The sequence below is a fragment of the Sinohyriopsis cumingii genome, chromosome 15, assembly GCF_028554795.1.
Source record: "Sinohyriopsis cumingii isolate HCF-2022 chromosome 15, ASM2855479v2, whole genome shotgun sequence".
In the NCBI taxonomy this organism is placed as follows: domain Eukaryota; kingdom Metazoa; phylum Mollusca; class Bivalvia; order Unionida; family Unionidae; genus Sinohyriopsis; species Sinohyriopsis cumingii.
The window spans coordinates 20,617,473-20,643,612 of NC_142975.1; the positions used below are offsets into that span (position 1 = coordinate 20,617,473).

General features: G+C 34.9%; 1 protein-coding gene across 2 annotated transcripts in view; it reads right to left on the reverse strand.

The window, feature by feature from the left end:
* The window catches only part of LOC149781387 (uncharacterized), a 251,765-nt gene that overhangs the window by 84,779 nt on the left and 140,846 nt on the right, over positions 1-26,140 (reverse strand). For both annotated transcript variants that reach the window (XM_089935480.1, XM_089935479.1), the window contains one exon: positions 6,009-6,311. In XM_089935480.1, the coding sequence (XP_089791606.1) occupies positions 6,009-6,311 (303 nt within the window). The remainder of the gene's footprint in view (positions 1-6,008; positions 6,312-26,140) is intronic.

Here is a 26,140-nt window from a genome sequence, read left to right on the forward strand (position 1 = left end):
AATTCATTTAATCCCCAAACTTGTATTATACAGGGGCTCGAATGTTTTTTTATTATATAATGCAAGGGATGACAATTTCTCATTGCAGCTGAGATTCAACAATTTGGACTAAAAATTTGGTTTAAAACGAATAGCAGTCCGTTTTCTAATTGGATTTTCTCCGAATATTCCCACCCCAATTTTCATATTTGGACATTTAGGTTGGGGTTTGGAATTTGCCGCTACTGTGCAGCAGCAACACATGGTAGTCATTTAATAGCAGGCCTAGAAAATTTTAAACTTATGTTATATCGACTTATACCTGCCTGAAATCTATAAGAAAATGATTTATTTTCTCAGAAATGGTAAGTATTGTAATTGTTATGTCTTTAATCCTCTGAAAGACTAGATGAAACTACAGCATTGATGAAACCTGACCCGGTACTTGCCATATGCATTACTAGTCACTTCACAAATCTCAAACAACAACATCGGAAGTCCATTAATGTCGTGATGTCAACAGCAAACTCCCTTTTAATGTTGTTGTAGAGAAATTAAATTATATTAAATGAAAGCCTGATACTTTTTGTAAAAACCAGCAATCTCGCTAGTCAGATTTATTAACCGATTCGGCCCTGATCCCGTCTGTAGGCGTGATGAGGCTGTACCCTACTTCAAAGCCCTGTAGCATCAAGGCCATTTAGATAGATCAACGTGGGTGGTATTAAAAAAAAAAACAGACAGATATAGCTCTAAAATGATATCAAATAATCTGGAAGTTCTAGTTGCACTACAAAATACTGAGAGAAAAAGCTCATTTTTTGGACCCGGTTTTTTTTTCCACCCAAAATTCGCTCGAGATCGGAATGCGATTTTGTGTCCAGATTTTAGACCCTTTGGCCTCAGATCTAAGGCATACCGGTCTTAACTGCACACAGACAGGTGAACCTTTGCAAAAACTAGGATAAGGTGGGCATTTGGAATAAACTGCGGTCTCCATACGAAAATGATGGTCTAATAAGCAAAAATAAAAAAAAAAAACTCCAACTTTTACCCTTCTGCTCATGCACAAGCAAAATAACCAATGGAAATTGCTGTTTCTAATACAACTAGGCATTATTCTCATGGATAATCTGTTGAAAATCGCTGTATTACGATGTATTCAGAAATAGCACCCCAAATGTCATTCCTACGCACATTTCAGGCAAAAACGACAAAAACCTCTGGGGCCGAATGAGTTAAGCAGAGAGCCATGTCAACGTGGTAATCACGTGTTACAACAAAGCTCCAGAAGTTGTTCTCAGAATATATAATAAATATGGAAACTTTTGTGTTCTTTCATTTTTGGATTTTTATTACAACCAGTATATCACTTTCATTTAGTATTTTTTTATATATTTTTTCTGTACAACATTTGAAAATGTGGGTTAGATTTGTGTACTCATGTGACTAGCAATGCAAATCACCAGTACCAGGTCACATTTCATCAACACCATTGTTTTATCTTGAATTTCAGCAGGATATAGATATAATGATTTTAATACTCACAATTTCTGAGAAAATTGTAATTTTCATATCCATTTCATGCAAGTATCACTTGATCTAATAACGTTTAAAGTTTGCTAGGCCATCTGGTAAGCGGCTATGCTTTGCCACCACAATGTTTGCCTGTTGTGTTGTTAGAGTGGTTTTCATACCTTCCACATATGAAAAGATACATATATCGAGGGGACTTTGAAAATAAAAGTCTTCTAGACTAATGTAATCCACTGACCATTTGGATTGACTCAGCATATATATTTACCGCAAGCAGCCAAATGACCCATACTAACCCTTCAAATATTCTGGTTAGAACTCGATAAATTTAACTCACAACCAGTTTAGTTACGATTCAATTATGTGATTGTTTTCGGATGTCAAGTGGTGATGGAAAATCCCCAGGTTTTTCCAGACTTTCATGAATATTTGCGAAATTTCAGGCTTTTCACGGTCAGGGGAAAAAAAAGATCATTTCTCCAGACTTTTTTCCCTGATATCCCGGTAGCATGGGAGTCCTGTTTTTTGCTTAACGGACCCATCATTTTCATATCGAGACCACTCTTTATTCCAAATGCCCACCGTATCCTACTTTTTGCAAAGGTTCCCTTGTCTGTGTTCAGTTCAGACCGGTCTGCCTTAGATCTGAGGCCAAAAAGTCTAAAACCCAGACACAAAATCAGGTTCCGACCACAAGGAGAATTTTGGGTGGCGAAAAAATGGGTCCAAAACATTAGGTTTTTTTCTCTTTATTTTTGTAGTGCAACTAAAACATCCAGATTATTTGGTATCATTGTAGAGCTACATCTGTCTACCTTTCTATAATACTACCCACTTTTGTGTATCATACATGACCTTGACGCTACAGAGCTCAGCAGTAGGCTACTACCTCCTGCCAAATAACGTAGGCGCCAGGGGTTAATGAGTTAAAGGGAGCCAACATTGCCAATAGCACTCAGTTAATCAGTTATTATGATATCATTCTTAAAACAATGAGCTTAAAGTTGCACCATCAATTACATTCTGACACCTATGGTATCAGCACACTTGTTTACAAGTAGTAAAATTCAATTTAGATGCCCATCTGGTTGTTGTTGTTGTTGTTGTGGGGTTTAACGCCATTTTTCAGCACGATGATGCCCATCTGGTTCAGCTAATGTAATTCTTACATATGTGAAACAAACATACATCCAGCTACCACATACACAATGCAATTAGCAAGCAGTGTCAAGATTATGTTTTTTGGTCTCATCAAAGTGCAAAGATGCCAACTAAATTGAGTATGTATGTATGTGTTTTGCATTTTTAATGTAGCTTTAACATATTCTACAGTCATATCGCTATGATGTCAGCAGTGTGGCAGTTTATAGTGGTGTCTAGCACTGGGGCATCATGCTGCATGATGACCCACCCAGTCACATTATCCTGACACCAGGCTTACCAGTCCTAACACTAACCTCTTAATGCTGAGTGACAAGCGAGGCAGCTGTTAGTATCATTTGTATAAGTCTCTGGTATGACTCATTTGGGGTTTGAACCCATGACCTCTAGGGCTGTCAACAGGTATCTGACCGTAGTGAAAAACCCGGGCATTGAAAATTAATGACAAGTACCCATTCACAAATATAATTTGTCGATAACACTATCAAAATATCATACATCATCCAGTCTATATTTAGGAGTAGGACCACTCATTATGCATCAGTGGCCCACTAATAAACGGCTGCTGCACGCTGGGTTGTGCAAACGGCTTCACAGTTCAAAACAATACTAATATGTAGACTACGCGTGTTAACATATCACTTACCCATCAGTCAGCGAACGACCGACAAGATGTGGATAACTGCGACTGGGGGAGGACGGCAGGACCAACTAATCTACCGCTGTTATATGCACAACTTATACTACAAACTCCCAATGCCAAGAGGTCTAGCTTGCCCTATTAAATTGTTACATCGCATAACAAGTAGACCAGGTGAACCGCTAACGAAAATGAATCAGCCACTCAGCCAGCACCACATGCAGCGCTTCTAATACGGCAATAGCAAACAGAGCTGCAGCAACTGCGTGGTCAAGTGGTGTCACTGGTACATACCACAACAGAAGATGTATGCTGCTGTCAGGAGTTGATGGCAGTAGTAATCACGGATTAACTACCTGTGCCACTAACCTCTGTTGCCGTAATCACTGACAAAATGGATGAACCAGAATCGAAGAGACTGAAAATGGAAAATGTCACCGAAAATAACATTTTCAATGATCCAGCTTCTCTATGTGCCACAGATGACAACGTTGCATCGGTAGACGAATTGGCAAGATAATACAACACGACATCCCAGGCTGGCTGCCCTTGCACGAAAATATCTCTGTATTCCTGCAATGACAGTTCCAACTGAAATGCTATTTCAAGGGCAGGACACGTTGTAAGCAGGAAACGTGCATCACTGTCGCCAGATACGGTCAATATGTTGGGTTTTTTTTAAAGCAGAAACTGGAAATTTTGCAGGGGACAATCATGTATTTGTACACTAGGACAGAGTGGTATTATTTAGTTTTGATAAATTCCTTTTTAGTTCATTCATTTTTTTTAGCTTTTAGTTCATAAAAAAATTCAAAAAATGTTATTTTATTCTAGTTTGAAATTTTAATATTGTAATGTTTTGCTTACTTAAGTGTAAACCTCCGTTAGAATTCAAGTTCTCAACCAGAAGTTGACTTTCACTGCCATTCACCGCAAGTAATAAATAACAAAACATACTGTGGAAGTTGTTGGAAGTTTATTAATAAGTGAAACGACATTGTAATATTAATTCATTATTATTGACAAATCAAACAAAATATTATAGCACAATTTATAATAGACAATTTGAAGTACAACAGGAAAACAAATTATCTCCGTCGACAGACTATCAGCCGTCTCCCATTGGATGTGGGTAAAGTGCGAATGTGAATGTGCCAAAGTGCAAACTGGTAAAATGTGAAAATGGGAATGCGAAATAGTGGATAAAGTCTGGTAAACAATGTGCAAAATGATGTAAATAATCTGTTTGTTTCATCACCCTACAACATTCCAGGTTTGGGAAATTTTGACAGTGGGGTAACTGGGGTTGTATATATCATTCATATTCTAATTGGTAACCAGTTACCCATTAAGTGGCGCAACAGGTAACCAGGTGAAGTTTTACGTAGTTTCTGACAGCCCTAATGACCTCCCGCATCCGAGGCAGATGCTCTAACCACTAGGCCACCAGAGCGGTCCTAACTAAACTGAGAAGCAATGGAATCACTCCAATGTTTTATCATGCAGTGTATACCCTATGGGTGAAAGACTGAGAGTCAAATCCATTTCTACTTCTTATAGTTTTGAAAGAGAGAATCATCATATTCTTTTTTTTTCTTCAGCATAATCATCATCATCATCATTACTATTATTATTTTTATTAATTATTATTATCAAATGATGGGAAACCTTTACCGGACATGAGAACACATGTAATAATACAAGTATCATATTCATTACAAAAAATTAAAGTTAACTGTTGTAATTTGATTAATTTGTGCATGGGGCAAGTATTTTGAGGCCAACGAGTCGGTTCAATTCAAAAGAATAGGGAGATTATATATTTTTTAATGCATGCCATTGAAGAGAGTTTACTTTTATTTTGTATTAAAGAAAAAACTTTCAAATTATGGCACAATTTTCACTTATTTAAAAAAAAAAATGAAACTAAAATTATAAAACCAACTCAGAAATATTATTAGCTGATACGATGTACATGGGCATTATTTTCTAGAGTATTCAGGAAATGAAAATCTCTTGGAGTTCTGCTTCGATTTCTTTCTATCAGGTAGATGTGTATCAAATTAGTTCATTTATGTTTTCATTATGTATTAATTATGAGCTACAAGTTGTATTTAGACATTTTTCCAGAGTAGTCAGAAATGTAAGAAGCCTAGGGCTTTGCTTTTATTTTATGTTCTGGTATGTCCTTTCTATTACAAAAATATAGGAATACAGATAATCTGACACAATGGTTTTCAAATTTCAACTTAGTTTTACAGCTGTTTAATATTTTAATATAGTTCTACTTTAAGACTTCATTCAGCATCACAACCACCCCAAATAGAATATGTAGTCAAGGGAAACAAAATTTCTCAACATATCCCAATTCAGAAAGAGTTATGTACCTTGACATAATCCCAACACTGCAAAAACTTGTCTGATTCCAAAATAATTTAAAGTTATCTTTTTTTTCTTAGTGATTTCACCTTTTAAAAATAATTAAGCAAACTTCTCTAAAGGGAAATTATTCATGGTATTTCAACAATGTCTGCTTCTATTAGTGTGAGGTCAAACTTTTTCCATTTTTGGATCTTTGATTTTTTTATTATATGTTTGTGAATGTTAAACAAAATATTAATTTCTTGATAAAATATTAAAACATTAACTGAAATAAAAAAATATTTGCAATCAGATGATAAAACACACATACCCAAACCTTGTTTTTTCCTACGACAAATTCTTTGTCCTGTTTTTCCTGCAACTCATCAGTACTACTTTGGCGTCTTATTTCCATACGCTGAAAAGCTTTTTCTGAAAATGGAGTGGGTGTGGCTATTTCAGTCAATCGCTCCTGTAGCACTCTCTGTGCTTCTTGCTGATATTCCTCAAATTTTGCTTTCTGCTCTGCCAATTGTTGCTCAATCAACTCATGGAAGGTAGGTTGATGGCGCTGCCTCTGCTGAGCGTATGCCATCTTAAAAGCATTCCCAATAATAGTGTTGAGTTCTTCTGCCTGAAACAAAAGTACATTTAGAATCTGCCCATCACGAAAGAACTAAGCACCACTCATATACATTATCTGATAACATGGAAAATGAATCCCTCATATCCAATATTGTTTATAATTTTTCATAGTTTTCATTCATTCTTGTTATGACTGATTACTGATTATTTTGTTTTATTTTTATGGCACACTAACACAAATAGTTGTTTTTAGTACCATGACAATTAGTGTAAAGGGCTTTGGTATCCAATCCATGCTGACTGATGGTAGAATTCAAACTCATACTCTTTTGGTCACAACTTCAGCATGTTAATAAAGATGCCAATGGGTACTCAGGTACCAGTCCATTAATAATAACCCAGGTAATAAAATGAACAGCTGGGTAACTGCTAAAAAAAAGTATTCAAGTTCAGATTGAGACACAGAATAATGATTACATTCTGAGGCTCGTGTCGTATGCGCATTATTCATCATCACATGGGCTCTTATGGTTGCTTACAATTTACATGTCACAATGTACTATGTAATAATACAAGAGTGTACACTTGTCTCCTTTCTTGTGCGACTTATTTAAGAATCAATGCTGATATTTAAAGCTAGACCATCCTAACTTAGTGCATGTCCATAGTTCGTGCAACATTTTTCTAGCAATTTAAATATGCCTGTTTTTATATCCTGCTGACATAAACTAGGTCAATACCTTTTGTCAACAGCGACAGTAAGTACTGCTTAGAAATATTTGATGAAATAAAATATAGATACGTACTACAATTCAAATAAAAGAAAGCACAATGTAAATGTCCAGTTTAACTAATGCCATTTCTGCCTGAAGTTTGTGGCCCTGGAGCAAGTATTAGCTATTCAAGTCAGGGCCACTGTTCACATCACAAGCACTTGATTCAGAGAGAAACTAAGGTGAAATCTCACCAATTAACTGGTGAGTGTACACATTAGTTTTTTCTAGAATCAAGTACCTGCAGTTCACATGTTTGCTTACTGAACTTTCTTTTATTAATGATAAACCCAAGACAGATATATTTGTAGCGGCAAAGGCAACACAAAAACTTGGTTTCCATAACATGCATTTCTTAGACCATGTTAGAAAAAAATAAATGAAACGGACAACTACACGGAATGAAATTTTTCACTGAAATATTTAAGTATAAGGGAAATCTGTTATTTAATACTACTGAAAAATCTAATAAAAACTGACTTCTGTAAATATGGTAATTTTTGCATTAATTTTATGTGAAACAGTTCCAACAGATGGGATTCTTGAGTGTGATACCATTGTTATAGATTCATTCTATTTTGATACTACATACATAGCGGACCAGTTTCAACTGAAAATAAATGGTACCAGATATCATACAAGAAATGGCCTGCATCGATGTGACTCTTGGATGTCATATGACTGAAAAATGTTAGGAGGGGAAGTTTGCTAAACTTAAAAATGTGTTGCATCTGACCATTGTTAAGGGACGAACCATGGCAGGTCAAGGATACTATAACAGTCATCATGTGTCGACTTTATGGCTATTCACAAAAGTTACTGAAGACATGTAGACTTGTTAAAGTGAGTGTTGTGCATACAGAATTTATCCATTTCTTTATGTATATACTCTTATATTAACTACTAATCTAACTGATTTAGCCAATTTGTGACAACAAATTTACTGCAGATCCAGGTAAGAAGCAAAAATAAATGTATGTTAAATAAAATAAATATGTACATTTTTCATACAGGTTTCTGTAATTATGGCATGTAATATATTGATTGCCCTTTTATGCTCAGATTACGCTTTTTGGCCACTTATATTTGTGATAAATTACGCTTATACCTGTCTTGTGGGGTTGGCATGTGTGAACCTATAAACAGAGCAGTTCAGGTTCACATTTAATAAATTTCCCTTTGATCGGGTACCCGGGTAACCGATCATTAGGACTGATGGGTACCCAGTAAAAATTTCCCAAAATTTTGACATCTCTACATGCTAACCACACACAGCTCCCTAATAATGTTTTTTTATTTAGTGTAAAAAATTCCCTAGTCTTAACAGGATACAAAGTTGTCTGTATAAATAAAATGTATCAAAAATCGCATAGCACACTTCTACAGAAGGTTTAGTGGTCTCCAGCAGACAGTGTAAATAATAATAATGATACAGAAACTAAATTCAGACTACAAATCTTGACATATGAAATGTTGGTCACTGACATAGCATAGAAAACAGACAGACAGTAATAAAAAGAGATGATATCACAGTATATGTCTCATAATGACCTGATAATAAAAGAGATTTTGCTTTTTTTCTTCTTCAAATCATTATTCGTAGAATCTTATCCATATGCCATGACAACTTTCCACACTTGCAAGAAGCATGATTCTACTGGATGGACCCCTACAGGCTTTTAGTAAGCCTTGGTGTGGCAGCCCCGTATGACCAGTTACAAGCAATGTTCATGTACCTTTTTATTAACTTGATTAGCTGCTACAGTTGAGGGTTCACATAAAATGCATGCAATCACCTCTTCTAATACTATTATCATGTTATCATGTTCAGGGTAACTATTCAAGATGCATCTATTTAAAAAGTTTCATAATTCAAACTTAAACAGCACCCAAAAAATGAACTTTACAAGCAAAGTTGATACAAATTCAATGAAGTAAGAATTATAGGTCAGAGAAAAGGTGTAGTTTGAACTGTATACATAAAAGCATGCCAAAACCTCTTGATCATGAGCTCAATGCAAAAACTTGACCAACAGGTGAACCGTTGCAAAAAGCAGGTTGGGCTTGAGATTTGGTGTAAAAAGACACAAGAGGCCCAATAAATGAAATAAACAACAAAAGAGGTCAAATTTTACCCATCTGTTTATGCGTTGTAAAATTACCAATCAAAAATTTTTTTATATATCTAAACATCTGGCAATAGCTCAGAAACAGGTGTGGTTTGATGCCAATAAAAGCATGAAAAATCATGTTTCTAACCCCTATTTAAGGTGAAAAGAATCAGCATTATGACATTGAATACTGGGATATTCATTTATAAATATTCATTTTATAACATCGAGCTATGGCTTGCAAACTTGTTAATATCCATGACTTCAATTCCTTCAAATATCTAGACTTTATTTGTTAAAACGATGATTGATAGTTCTTCTTTAAACTTGATTTATTTGTTGAAAAAAGAATAATACAATTTGTCTTTGAAATCATCTTACCCAGGCATTTCTTGAATTTCCGGTTTCCAGTTAATATTGGAATAGATAATCACTTTAAATCTTGACACAATCAAATACTTCCCAAGAATAAGTGCAATAAATAAGAAAAGTTCTGAATGTAACCCAAATATTCTTCATCACCACTTTGTATACTGGCCAGTCTCTCATCTAAGAACATGGGAGTGTGTACATAGTTATCAAAGTCAAACCATTAAGTGGAATGGCCAGTATCTTATTTGAACACTTCAAATATACTTCAAAATGCTAACATATGCCCAAGTCCAAACAATCTCCTTTAACTGTCATCGTCACAAAACACACGCTGATGGTGAACAGGATTTCCTGACACAAGTGAAAATCTGACATTTTGTGTTATCAGCAGCTTCTGGCCTATCTACATCTACAAACAAAATCAGTGAATGTTTGCCCCATGCCTACCATGGTGAGATCACAAAGGTTAACAATAATGAAATCTATGATCTTTATGGCTGTGATGTAAAGTTACTGAGCAAGTATGGAAAATAACTAAGTTTCACTTCGCCATGTAGAAAAAATGTAGAAAAATGTGTTTTGTTTTGTTTTTTAATCAAAAGATATATTAAGAAAAATATATTTGTGACTTAGATCTGAAGATAATCTCTGGACTCAGATTACATCAAAAGGAGTAACTTAAGTTTCCCATGGCTTATGCCTTTACCCCTGACAGCTTTTGTGATACTCAGCAGACAAAGATTAATTAAGGTAGTTAAAGTTAGACCAAGTTTCCATAAGATGCAACAAAATATATGCTGATTTTGTCAATATGGAAAACATATTTGAAAAGTTCAGAAGAGTGACCTTAGACTGATGAAGTGAAGGCAAATATTATGTTCAAGTAAGAAGTTTTTAAAATACACTTAGACCTTAAAATTACCTCCAGTACAATTTAAGAAACTGCAGCTCCAAACACCCAAGAGCTCAGCACTACTTACCACATTAACCCCTGGAGGTTTTTGTCATTTTTGCCTGAAATTCGAGTAGGAAACACATTTTGAAAGCTATTTCTGAATACATCCTAATACATCAACTTCCAGGTGATTTTCCAATAACCTAATGCCTAGTTATGTTAGAAACATCATTTTTCATTGGCTATTTGGCTCACACATGACCAGAAGGGTAAAAGTTGTGTTTTCTTTTTGTTTTGTTTTTTCCTTAATGGACCCATTATTTTCGTATCAAGACCACTCTTTATTCCAGATTATTATGTATAATTGTAGAGCTATATCTGTCTACCTTTCTATAATACCACCCACTTTAAGTGTATCATACATGACCTTGATGCTACTGAGCTCGGCAGTAGGCTACTACCTCCTGCCACGTACACCTGTTGCCAGGGGGTAATGTGTTAAAAGATCTCTCAACTTGATTTAATCAATTTGTCTTTCATTCATTTTTACATGAAAATCTCTCAAAACAGCATGACATGATGTCCAGTAAAGTTATCATAAATTGTTGCCTCAACTACATTTTTTCCAAGAATAGATTCCTTTTCTTATTCAATGCTGATGGCTTAAACTCTTTCAGAGATTTCATGACCCTTTCGCTTTCACCGTGTTCTCATTTGTTGGATGCCATTTCTAGAAAATGCTCTAAGCAACAACTTTGATCATGCAGGTATTTTGCATGAAAAATACAGGCAGTTTAAAGGTCTTATCTATTTCTGATGATGTTACCTGATGAACTCCAATGAATCTAAGATAAAACCAAGCCAGCATCAGGATTTGATTGCAATAGTATATTTTCATAAGCTCTGCAACTATTCCAAAAGTTTGTAATTTATGGGTCACACAGGGGTAGGATAATGTATTTTGGTTGTTACTTCTGAATGCATCCAATCATACCCATTTCCAAGAGATTTTTGTTTAGCTTAGGTGCATAAAGGATGCTGGTTTTAACTGGCCTCCATACATGTGTAGATGGGTGATAATTAGACTTTTTCATGTATTTGACCTCCAATTCTCATGTCCTGGCCCATTTGTTGCTATGAATCTAAAATTTATCACATCTTTTGCAAAGGTTTATCTGTCTGTGTCCTGTCTGGACTGGTCTGTTTTAGAACTAAGGACAAAAAGTCTATAATCTAGTCACAAACTCTGGGTCCAAAACCAGAAATTTTCATTTAAACAAATGTATCTAAAACATTAGTTTTTTCTGCTGTATTTTCAGTGGTAATCAGAATGAATTCCACTCTTGAAAGTGCTGATATACCAACAGCTGGTATAGTGTTGGTGTGCTGTCTTGATATATCACAATCATATAATCGAGAATGTCCTTGAATGAATTCACAATAATTCCAAAATAGTGATTTAGTCTTCAAGTCAATGCTCACTTTGTAATTCCAATGAATAATTTAAATAAATAAACCCTCTCAAATTATAACTGAACACAACCAAAAGAGTTGCTCCATTCGACAGACAGGAAAATAGGAAAAATTAATTTTGTTGATCACTACCTTCACCTATAAAAGTAAGACAGAACTAGATGACCTAGATGAGGGTCAAACTTCATTTCTAGAACACTAAGCTGTAAACAACGTCTGGTATTTTACATAAATTTTATTAAAGAACACGACAAACATCAATTAAACCAGGATTTCTCTTTGGAAAACCAATGCCCTGATTTACGATCCAAGGAAACATGTTTACAAATATAATATTTATTCTATGTCAATAGCAAAAGTTAGTTATGTAATATGTGGTTAACAAATGACCCTTACAATTTACAATCATTGATAAAAATTAAAAACACAATATAGATATACTTAATACATGTCCACCTCAAGTTTAAAAGTCCTCTTTACAGGTCCAAGGTCATTTTGATTGGTTTTAATGACATGTCATGGTAATGTGTGCTAACTATGTTTCCCAAGAACACACCAAGGCAGCTGACCCAGGCTGGCTAGGATATGTATTAAACCTGTGACCCCTGAATAACAAGTCTGAGAGTCTATCAATTGAGTTACTGATGCCAGTAGGACATAACTGACTCATGAGATTCTCAACCAATTGGTCACAATAACCTTGACCCATTGTATCCCCTAGGGATACAAGATTAAGAGTCAAGAATCCCCATGGTGTCAGAACACCGGATGAGATTGAGTTAAAAAAAATACCTTGGTGTAAAACTGAGGGTCAAATAAAAACTTTGGAGGTCAATGATGCATAAATGAAGGTAATGCGAAACACTTGACCTATGGTCAAGCTACATGGTATGGAATAAAACTTGCTGTGCAGAAACTATTATTTTCTTATTAGACTCACTGGCCTCAACACCTGGCCTTTAGACTCTAGCATATACAGATTTCTTTATTATCCAGTAAAAGTCATCTACAAACTTTGCTTAAGGTATATGACAGGAAATGGAATGTATGTGTATATAAACCAATTTTCATTTTTCTGCCCCATTAAAATAGATCTAGGACTTTCTATGCTAAAATCAATAGGCTTTCACTTTTTTTGGACAATTTTACTAAAACAAAAATTTTGAGTTTCTTCTTTATTTCAAGTACAAGTCATCCACAAAGTTTGATCCAGGTCAGTATTATAAAAATATTGCTACTGTGCAGAAACCATATTTGTTCTTTAGGACAAGTCACCTTAACCCATGTGACACCAAAATTGTCTGGCTTCTTATTTTATCCAATTACAAACAATTTACATAGTTTGGTAATGCTGTATGGTATAGAACTCAAGTTACTATTCAGACATGAAATCATAAACAGATGAACATCATATAACATGATATGCTCCACCTTATGGCAGGTATTTCAAACAAATATATTAACTATGTGTAAACTTCTTTTTTTTTCAGAACTGGTCTAATCAGGACTGCAGGTTTAGTTTCTGCTATTGAAGGTGGCTAAAATAATATAATTTACAGCTTTAAAAAAAAAAAAAACTGCTACATCATCCCTGACACTTGAGAAATGACTACGAAGTCAGGAAATAGATAACCCTCTGTTACAGTTTAAAATGTCTCATCTAAACGTAACATTAATATGTCAAAAACAATAATTCAGTTTTTGTTTTTTTAATCATTAAGTAATTCAGGGTCATTTTATTTCAGGGCTGGAGCCAGACTATTGTGAGGGTGAGGGGGCAAGTAGTCCCACCACCTGATCTGCTCATGTATATTTTTAAATAATGATGATCATAATATGTTACAGTGGGTTGGCATCATTTGTACAAGCTAAAGTGTCTTCTTTGCCAAAATGTTTTCTGTCAATCGGGTGTTATCTGTTCATCTGTTTGGGAGAGTTCATCTTATAAGTGTGTGTGTGTGTGATTAGGATTTTTGATGTAGCTTAACAATTTTTCAGTCATATCGCTATGATGTCTGCAGTGTGACAGTTTATAGTGATGTCTAGCACTGGGGCATCATGCCACAGACATGTAGCATGTCCCACCCATTCACATTATCCTGACATCAGGCCGACCAATCCTAATACAAACCTCTTAATGCTGAGCACCTAGCAAGGCAGCTGTTAGTACCATTTGTGTAAGTCTTTGGTATGAATCAGCCAGGGATCTAACCCACGACCTCCCGCTTCTGAGGCGGATGCTCTAACCACTAGGTCTCATGCCAGAGTACTTTTGTCAACTTTGGTTATATTCTGCCAGCAATATATATGATTAGAGATCATCACTCGTATACATTTAAAAGGCTTCATTCATCATTTTTGTTTTCTGTCACATTTCTGTCCGAAGAAAATATGGAACTTTTTTTTAACACTATCTTAAAGATTTATCTCTTTCAGGGGTAATGTAAAAAAGTAGGCAAGGAGTCTGTGGAATGGAAGCCCAAGTTGCCCCCCACACCTCCTCCAGATTTTCTCCAGTATTCTTAGTAGTAGTGACCATACTGGAGCATAGCATGGCCTTGTTTGTACAAAATTGTTTGTACAAAATTGAAAGGTCTTCATGGATCAATGGTGCTTGTGCTTTTTACCTCTGTGAAACGTCACACTCAGTCATTAAAAATAGCCATTCGAACAAGGTGAACCGGAGTAATGGCATTCAGTGTTCTTTTCCGTGTTATTGTTCTTATTATTGTTCTTGCTGAAAACCATGTGACAGGCATTGAATTTGTTAATCTGAATATGGATGTGAATTCCAATATTTAGTTATAAAGCCTGCAGACTGTCTAAAACATATAACCAATTTTGATGAATCTTTCTAGAACAATATAATAAACAAATTACTTGTATTTCATCACCGATAGATATACCCTGAATATTTTGAGATGAAACTTCCAAGGGACCTGCCGACCCCCATTCCACATTAAATAATGTTGATAAAGTTTTCTTATGTATGATTCATGTAACCAAAACCCAACCAAATGAAAAATGAATTGGTATATATATACTTTGTTTTTTCTAGAATACTGTCTTTAACTTGCAAATGTGCTGGCCATAACTAAAACGATTTCAGGAACACCCACTCCATCCAACAATTTTCGTAACACCTTAATTGTGTGCATTTATCAATTAAATTTTTCTTAAATTCCTATGTTTCCCTACAGTTTGATGCTTATGATTCTGAATTTGGCATGCTTTCTTTCAAGCGAATCCCACTAAATCCTAAAAATCCTAATTCTCTGATAATTATTTAATAATATCAAGTGAACAAAACTAGTATTGCTTTTTAAAAAAATGAAAAAGTAGTTCAAGTTAACCAGTTAGCATGAACATTGTTTCTGCCTGTATGCCTAGTCAAGATAGGATTCTTGGTCTTATTTATATCTGCTTTTGTCTGGTATGTCTGGGTGCAAACAGCAGCCAGTGCATTCAAATTTTGTGTCAAGTAGTGTACTTGTGTGAAGTGACACCATTAGACTGAAGCAATGCAGATAAGAAATAATAATATCAAGGCATCTTCCTGTGGCATTGTGAGATTTTTTTGTGTTTGTGTTTGGAAAAATATAAACTTGACCTCTGACTGTTTTAATGCATATGAACAGTCTTCCCCACCATTTAAGCATCATGAAAATTACCTTATTTCAGCAAATGCCAGACCTTAAAGCACAAACAAAAATATTGCACAAATAAAAAAACTGGCTGAATTTTATATAACCATTCACAGGCAAAAAATAAATAAATATGGAAAGGAAATAACTGGTAGTAAATCATCTGTAAATCAAGTATGAAAGAAAACACTGGCAATAATAATGTTCTAAAATCCAATATTTTAAGATACATACATACAAGCATACACACACACACACACACATATTTACTGGACAAATCTGGTAGATCAAAGGTCTTGACCAGCTGATACTCATATCAAATGGACATCAGTTATATTATTATATCAAATTATCTTTGATGTCTTCATATAAAAGAATGGCAAATAAACATCCTGAGAAATAAATAAAATCACAATGTTTAGCTTATGGATTGTTTCTTTGTCATACAAACACACATGTTGCTGATTATAATTTAATGGTCACTAGTGTTATGTATATTTAATTTAATTGTTTGTTTGTGAGATTTAATTCTTTTTTATTCCATTATATGCTACTGTAACACTGTTTACTGGATTTGACATTGTCCAGAACTGAAGCATTGTAACTAGCTGCTGACCTTCAAAATCAGTGAGTTTTGGTAAACAACTTTATAAATTATTTTTTTTTATCTTTCTCAGAGTAAGAATCATTAAGTTGAGTCAACATCATACCTGGACTATGTGATGTTAAGCATGTGTTAATTGGTAAACAAACTTATATTTTTTCCAGAAGGAATCTGTTTTGCTTTTTAAGTAGTCATGTAGCTGATGTTCTGATAAGAATTCTATCACTTGTGCTTTAACATCTGACACAATAAGTTTGGGTTGAATTTTATTTTTCTTCAAATTATTCAAGTGATTGTTTTCCCTGGAAATACATAAGTGCTCTGATAATTCTTGGACAAAAACATTTACTGGAATTTATACTGAATTCAAAATTGGAATAATATTTTCAGTGATTCAACAAGAGACTGTTGACACATCAGTACAACACTGGCTATTACAGACATCATCACCTTCCATCTTGGATTTAAATCAGGATTTGAACCGAGATTCACTTAAAACTTTTCATTGATAGGGCTTGTGTTTTTTTAATTCTTGGATTATTTTAGATTTAAAACTATAAGTTCATTTGTCTCATTTTCCACTTTGTATTTTATTCTAGGAAATAAATTATTTGTTAAATTGTCTTCACTCTTTTCTGCTACTTATTTTAAGAGCATAGACTTTCTTTGTCCAATAAAAACTAGGTGTCACTGACATAGATTATTTAATTATTGTTTTCCCAATTGCTTAAATATTATATAGCCACAAAGCACATGACAAAAGGTGAAAAAGCTTATCTCCTGAACTTCTCAAAAACTTTATAATTGAATAATTGCCCCAGCATCTATAATGTGGGCATTACTTCAGTCCCTCACACCACATGTATAATTTTGTACCCTGGTGTGTCAGCACATCATACCTTTAGAGCAAAAAATATGTCAAGTTCAGGCCAGTATTTTCATAATTTTTTTAAAAACAAAATACTATCAATAATAAATAACTTTTGTTACCCTCCATCACAACTATTTTTTTTAGGTCTAATCACATAAAACTTTATCCAACTTTAATCACAAATGGGGGCTCCCAAGTGGTCTTGAGCACTCTCCGTTACGGATCACTGCCATCTCACCTGTCTGCGTGGGTTCGAGCCTCGGATTCAGCCAATGTGGGTATATGAGAAAGCTTGCCAGTAGTTTCTCATGGGTCGGTGGTTCTTTCCAGGGTTTTCCCCGGGTTCATCCTCCACAATTAATACTGGCTGCCATGTGTGGCCTATCATGTGCTGAAGAATGGCGTTGAACCCTACAACAACAGCAACAACAATAATAATCACAAATGCCCATCAATTAGTTCCTATGTGACTAAGAAGTTGTGTCTGCTTGTGGTCAATTAATAGTTTATAAAAACAGTAATGTTGAATAAAATACACTTTCTGAGTGAAACTCGATTAATATTGGTTACTGCATTTGTATGGGAAAATTTGGAAAAGTTCTTCTGACATTACTGCCTGACATTAGGAGTACACTATAGCTCAGAAATAAAATGAATTCATATTTTAATATCCAAATGTAGTAACCTATTTATTATATACTCATTTTGCTTTTCTACCTCCGGCCGAATAAAAAGAACACACTGCAAGAACAAGGTAATTGCATTTCTGCTAGATCCCAAAGTAAATACACATCAATAAACAATACACAGTACCGGTAACATAACTCATGTGCACGTAGCACCCCCCAGCAACCTTTGAACAAGGGCATGTACTGCATAATCAGTGATTTGTTTCAAACAGTTGGTCTCTGTGTGTGTGTGTGTGATTTGGATTTTTAACACATCTTTAAAACAATTTCAGTCATATCACTATAATGTCTGCAGTGTGGCAATTGATAGTTATGTCTAGCACTGTGGCATGATGCGGAAGACATGTAGCATGATGTCCCGCCCAGTCAGATTATCCTAAAACCAGGCTGACCAGTCCTAACACTAATCTCTTAATGCTGAGCATCTAGTGGGGCAGCTGTCAGTACCATTTTTATGAATCTCTGGTACGATTCTGCTGCGGTTTGAACCCGCAACCTCCTGCATCCAAGACAGACACTCTAACCAATAGGCTACATGAGTGGTCTGTTTCAAACAGAAATTTCAGTTTGGTCTACATATAATTGAAATAAAAATTTTCAAGGAATGCTACATGAAAATCTGCAAGTACATTTATTTTAGAAGAAAACCTTTGATAGTAAACACATAATGAATACAGTCAGATATGTAGTATCTCAAGTTAGAAAACATTACAACTGTTTGAACAATGGTGACTTTTCAATCACTGTGGTGACACTTTCTATATGAGGCCTAGATCTGTTACTCCTAAGAAAGCTGATTCCATCTACAATATATAAACAGCTGATCTAGCTATCACCTTACTATATACATACAAAATACTTTTTAATATTAATTATATTCAATGCATAGTACTTATTCAACAAGCTATTTAGAAGTTTGAATCGGCATTCAAAGGTCACCTCTGAAAAAACTCCAGTTTATCATTTCCCACATGCAGATGATTAAGACAGGGCTGACTGTGTATACAGAATCTTAAAACATCATTCATCCATCTTTCTTCAAGCAGTCATGTAAAATGACAATGATAATGCAACGTAAGGTGTTGACTTGCTTGCTGAAAGATCCAGAACTGAACATTTCTCGAAATGATCATGGCATTCAGAGGAATCTATTTATCTTATATCAATATCAAGAGCACTCAGATTATCTGCCCTTGACTTCACAACGATGTACATGTACTAAAATACTACTATTATTACTACTAATCTAATATCAGAAGATGAAAATGTGGCCTATCACAGTTGTAGGACAAGAAGTCCATTTCATCTTTCCAAACCTAATAGCTTTACAGCAGTATTCCTATCTGCTTATCATTGTTAATAAGGAGATTGTGGACAAGTTATTGCCTCCTGACAACAAATACAAACAGTCGTCATCTCCTCTTTAACCTTTCAACAATCTTCAAGCAGGCTAAGACATTATTGACAAACTACCTGAGATGCACTTCTTTTAAAGTAAAAAGTAGCATACTAAAGCCTGGATACAGCACTTAACATACATCATCACCATTTATCTTAAATTGACGCTGATGTATTTGTTTGGGGAATACTTCAGGCAGAAACGTATTGATAAGTCAGTCTAAGATTCAAGTGATGAAGAATAGTGGAGGTATGTATTAAGCAGATCTTTTTCACAATTTATTATTCACCCATCCTCTTAAGTGCCCCTGATCTAAGATATTTTGCAATACTCCTCCAACAATCGCAGTAAACCATGCTATCTATAAGCATTTTTCACCTTAACTCAATAACCCCTGGAGGTTTCTCTCGTTTTTGCCTGAAATTTAACTAGGAAACGCATTATGGGGGCTATTTCTGAATGCATCCTAATACAATGACTTCCAAGAGATTTCCCATTAACCTAAAGCCTAGTTTTGTTAGAAACATCATTTTTCAATGGCTATTTCACTCGCGCACGAGCAGAAGGGTAAAAGTTCTTTTTTTTTTCTTAACTCATTTTATCCTGAATACAACTACAGTTGTACTTTACTGCGTAGGCATATGTGTATAGTGTCTCTAGAAATATGTTATACATCACAAATATTTGTGTACTTCTTCACCAACACAGGAAATGGTTAAAGCACGAATTCTCAGTGAAATATAAAAAACAATGTGGTTGGAAAAGAAATTGCTGGCATGAAAATTGATCAATAAAATGATGGGTGACAACTCAGATGTAAACATGGATGTTGATAGCGAGGGTAGCAACACTGAAGTTGACAATTTGGATGATTCTGATGATAATATTAACTTAAATGATAGGTTAGAACTGAATCAAGTTGATGGAAGAGATGATGCATGGCTTCATGCACTTTTTGACATTGATTCGGAGAATGAAGCTGACTCTGAAGGCTTTCAAGAGGAATGGGTCCGGGATGATTTTTTCACCTTGGTTACAGCCATGATTTAAATTGATAGAAGGGGCAACTAACTGTTCAACTCTCAGAAAGGCCAATGCACAACATTACTTTGAGCTACTTTGGAATGATTTAATCTGGAAAAACTTGCTAATGAAACAAACTGTTACGCTGAACTGAAGCGTAGAAATCCCCCCCCCCCCAGCTGCTGTATGATGCTCTGTTTTACCACAATGTATTTAGAATTGCTTCTTGGGAATCAGACACTGCAGTTGAAATAGGCAAACAGGATAAAATGGGTTAATGGACCCATCATTTTCATATCAAGACCACTCTTTATTCCAAATGCCCATCTTATCCTACTTTTTGCAAAGGTTCGCCTGTGTGCAGTTCAGACCGGTCTGCCTTAGATCTGAGGACAAAAAGTCTAAAATGTGGACAATAATTGGATTCCGACCACAGGCGAATTTTGGTTTGTAAAAAAAAAAAGGGTCCAAAAAATTAGATTTTTCCTCTATATTTTGTGTGTGCAACTAGTTGTTGTAGGGTTTAACGCCATTTTTCAGCACATGATAGGCTATACATGGCGACCAGTATTAATGGTGGAGGATGAACCCGGGGAAAACCCCAGATAGAACCACCAACCCACAAGAAGCTACTGGCAAGTTTTCTCACATACCCACATTGGCTGAATCCAAGACTCGAACCCACGCAGACAGTGAGATGGCAGTGATCCATAACAGAGATCGCTTTAGACCACTCGGCCACTCAGGGCCCCGTGGTGCAACTAGAACTTCCAGATTGTTTGATAACATTGTAAAGCTACCTTTCTATAATACCACCCACTTTAATGTATCATACATGACCTTGATGCTACAGAACTCAGCAGTAGGCTACTACCTCCTGATGTGTAAACGCAGCACCAGGGGTTAACGAGTTAACAAGGATTTTGTTTTGTTTTTTACAAATTGTCAAGAACTGGCTAAATTTGTAATTTATGTGCAATGTCGATGCACCAGTGATTAAACATGCAAGGAATATTTAAATTTAGTGACAATCAAAATGCACCAATTAATTCATTAACCCCTGAAGGTTTTTGTTGTTTTCGCCTGAAATTTGAGTAGGAAACACATTTGGGGGGCTATTTCTGAATACATCCTAATACATCGTCTTCCAAAAAATTCCCCATTAACCTAATGCCTAGTTGTGTTAGAAACATCGTTTTTCATTGGCTATTTCACTCGTACACGAGCAGAAGGGTAAAGTTAGTTCTTTTTTTTGCTTAACCGACCCATCATTTTTATATAGAGGCCACTCTTTATTCCAAATGCCCATCTTATCCTACCTTTTGCAAAGGTTCGCCTGTCTGTGTGCAGTTCAGACTGGTCTGCCTTAGATCTGAGGACAAAACATCTAAAATGTTGCAGAACAGTCACCAGCTCACTGATATCATCACAGGGGTTCATATCATTGCTTACAATTTATCTATCAGTCACACATGTACTGTAAAAACTACAAGGAAGGACAATTTCTTATGTGACCTATTTAAGAATCAATGCTGTTATTTCAAGCTACATTTCACACAGCATAATAAATGGTATCTCAGTTAAGCTCAAGCATCCCACTTTGCATGCTTATCCAAACTTTGGCTTACTATCACACCTTTAACTTATTCGGTCCTGGAGGTTCTTGTCGTTAGGAAAGACATATTGGGGGCTATTTCTGAATACATCGACTTTCAACAGATTTTCCATCAGACAAATGTCCAGTTGTATTAAAAACATAGTTTTTCATTTATTATTTTTTTTTTTATTGGACCAATCATTTTCGTATGGAGACCACTCTCTATTCCAAATGCCCGGTTTTTGCACAGGTTCACCTGTCTGTGTGCAGTTCAGACCCGTCTGCCTCAGATCTGAGGCCAAAAGGTCTAACTTTCAGACACAAAATCGTATTCCGACCACAAGCAAACTTTGGGTGAAGAAAAAAAGAAATGGGTCCAAAAAATTAGGTTCTTCCCTCTGTATTTTGTAGTGCAACTAGAACGTCCAGATTATTTGGTATCATTGTAGAGCTATATCTGTCTGCTTTTTTGTAATACCACCCACTTTGGTGTATCTTAAATGACCTTATAGACTTAGTACATACAGTACTGCATTTAATAATGCTATGAATGCAGAACAAAATAATGCCATTCTGTAGCAGCTAGCAGGTGCTCAGTAGAACTGTGCGCATCTCTTATGGCTAGCCAAGCATCGGCACAAGCAACATCATAAAAGTGAATCACAGATGACTTATAGGGAACAATGGTACAAATTATTTGACATAAAAATTAAACGTTGAGCAAATCGATGTAATGTGGGGGCATATCTGTATCCCATGCATTTCATCAAGAAAAACTATATACAGGTCATTATTCAAACCTTCTCTTAGTGAATCCAAAATATATCACAAGGCACATGTTCCTGCCATTCCTTTCCATAAACAAAATTCAACACCCTTCACACAAATCCAATAAAACTACCCAAGATCCTCCACAAAGGTGCAGAATTTTACTGATACTTGTTTAAGCAAATTGTTAGTGCAGTTTATTATATGAAACTAACACCCAAAAAGAACAGAACTCTGGTTTGCCTGCATTAAACATTAAGCCAAACAATACTGAAGCAAATCTGTGGCATCGATATTTTCAAATAAGTTCTCATAAAAACAAGAGGAAAAAAAGCAATATATCAGTGTGGAACAAAATCCCCAGTAGAGCACCAACTAAAACATTCCTATTCATGTCCCAAAGGTAAAAAAACATTATGGAGGGCAGGGGAAGCAAAGGTGAAATAGATAAGATTCTCAATGTTCAATATCTGTATGCATGTACAATGAAGAACACTACCTATATTCACTAAAAATCGTTCTTTGTTACATTTTCAAATCTCCAGCCATCATAAATGTATCCATCTCCTTACGTGCTTCTTTCAGCAAGGAATGGTGTTAGCTACAAATCTAGATATTTATCTCTCCAGTAAATTATACTATTCTCTTCTTATTGATAAATAAATCAACTATCTTGCCCTTTGACATTTCATGTTTTGATTCTAAATTTATGTGACCCCTTACTCATATATGTATGTTGGTTGTTGGGGTTTTTCTTTTTCCTTTTGTGCCTCATCATGCCTTAGGGAAAGGCACTTTGCTATTTCCTGGGTATGATCTAGTCAAATAAAGTACTGTTCAAAACCATCCAACCAGTCATATTCTTTTAAAGTTTATCACCATAACACTATGGAATTTAACTGATTAAGCCAAAAATACATGGAAGGTAGAGTAAAAGGAAAGATTTCACACACCTATGTCAATACATAGTTCATGGGGTTATAAGTGTACTGGCCTATCAATAAAAACAAACTAATGAAGATATACAGACCTTGAATAGACTGTGAAACTGCTTGTACCACTCTTCCACTCAAATTAAATTGGCAGCCAAACATAATTTTACTGCTGACAAAAAATATCTCAGCTATACTTCAGAAAATCAGCCTTTATTGATTTCATGCTGTTTGATACATTTTTTCATAACAAAATACAGTAGCATTAAATACCACTCAATGCTGGATGGAGAAAACACAAATGACACTCTATGGCTCCACATCCCGCCAACAAAATTATGACAGATCAATGAAATTAAATGCACAAGATTCCTGTTCAAAGGCATGAAGGAAAAGTAAAATATGTAGAATAAAAGTTTAAAATTTCACACATCACAGAGTACATTGAAAATGATGAAGGAAATATACAAACATAAGACCAATGGAAGTCATTATTAAATCTATAAATGTTTACCTTACCTACACAAAGGTGTATGAAAAATGAAAACAGTACAACTGGGCAATATACTGAAAATATTGTGATTCATAACAATACTTTTACAACAAGAAATGTAGAGTATTTATGTCAAAGGTCAAAAGTTTAAAACTGCTTTCGCTTTCTTTATTCATCTTCAACATCCCCTCTCCATTTATAAGATTATATTTTAGACTAACTTATCACATTATATTCAAATGATATAACTAATGAAACAATACAGATATTATCTGAATACCAGAGAATGAGATCTGAACAAATAAATGGGCAAGATTACAGTAAATTTTGTGGATTGTTTTATTCAGAGACCATCCATGTGAATCAACATCACAGATTAATAAATGAAACACATATATAAATATGATATGGAAAATCTTAGTGCTAGAAATGTACTATCCTGTATGATATGACATGTGTAACCCTATAAAAATGATACAGTTAAAAATGGCTCTGAAATAAAGTCTTACCTCACTTGGCTAATTTTAATGTATGTTCAGTTTGTCAAATAAAATAAAAATATTCATTCATGATATGAATAGAGATTTTATAACTGTAATGACAAATCAAATAAATTTTTTACCTGATAATTAAATAAAAATTTCCCACTAATATCAAACTACAGGAAGAAAATATCTGTGCAATCAAACCTATAAAGCAAACAAGCATTCCATTCACATGTTTATCTCACCAATTTGTGAATAACAAGAAAGTTAGACTGTGGAATCACATAGCTGGGCCCACCCCATTATGTAACTAGAGATGAAAGTATTTCATCTCCTTGGCATCAACATACAAATCAAAGGTTTCATTGTGTTAATCTACTTCTGATCTCCAACAAGGATCTACAAGGAACTACCATTAACACTTAGTGCCATCAACCAATCAATGGAATTCAAAAGAGAGCTTTCTGGTCCCTTAAAAGCTACAAGAAAATTTGATACTCAGTTAAAAAAAAAAAAAAACACAAAAAAGTCATGACCTTGAAGATCATGTGTACATCCCTTTGCCACCAATGTGAAAAAATACCCCCAAAACTGTCAAAAAAGAGGCCCAGGTGGACCTAAGATAGCTCATGTGGATATCTACTTAAGGCTAAGATCCAAATGCAATAGTCGTTGGCCAAGAAATATGGGTTAGTGGGATTAGAATGCTGTCAAAATTCATCAAATTCAGTTCTGTTTATGACAAATAGTTTCTGTATTATTGCAATTAAGTCATATTTGATGGCAGTTGAATAATATCAACATAAAACTAAAAGGCCTTGACATCATAATTCTTTATTTAAACTTGAATAAAAACTTTGCTGTGCAGATTTTGAGAAGCAATTTAAAAGGTTTTTCTGTATTTTATTAACACCTGCCACACTGGATGCAAATCTTTGTCACTTTTCAAATTTATGAAGGCCATGATTCAAGAATACTTTCTGTTATTTGATAGAAATTGTGGCATTTTCAGAAAGCAAGACCATGATATCAGATAATTTAAAATTATCTTGTGAGATCATAATAAATGTTGCGATCTTTAATATTTTTTAAGAGGTAATCCATATGCATTAATGTTAAAGTCAACCAATCTTTCCTTTGGACTCATTTTCACCATTTATTCTTCTGAAATTAAGACACAGTTTCAATAAGGTGTAATTCCTTATTCTTTAAAACAGATGCATTTGAACACTTTAGAAGTGTGGTCTGATGCAGCAAAGGCAATATTATGTTCAATCTGTGCTTTTTCATCCATTCTGTTATAAAAACACTCGCAAGTATGGTCTTTTGATTCTGGCTAACAGGAGCTGAAGAATATTACCAAGATTTCTTTTTAGAATAATAAATTTATTATTCTGAGAAACAACAGGGGTGAGTATTGCCAGCTGAAATCATTCTGATAAACTGCAAAAAAAATTATTATATTGCAATATGTATTCATATGTACTGCTACCAAGATGAAAAGCCAGCAGCTACGGCCATCAGAAATTTGCCGATTCAAGATATGTAATGACCAACATTCACTTTACAAACAGATGATGTTGACAAACTTCTCCAGTGAATGCTAACGGTCCCTCCAGAACAGCTCAAGCTATCACATCTTCAGCATATTACAAACAATTTATAAATTCAACCATCTTCCTTGTGTTAAAGGCCAAAGTTAAATCGAAGTCTGTGCTCTCTGCCTGCTTACTGAGTAATAGATCTCGT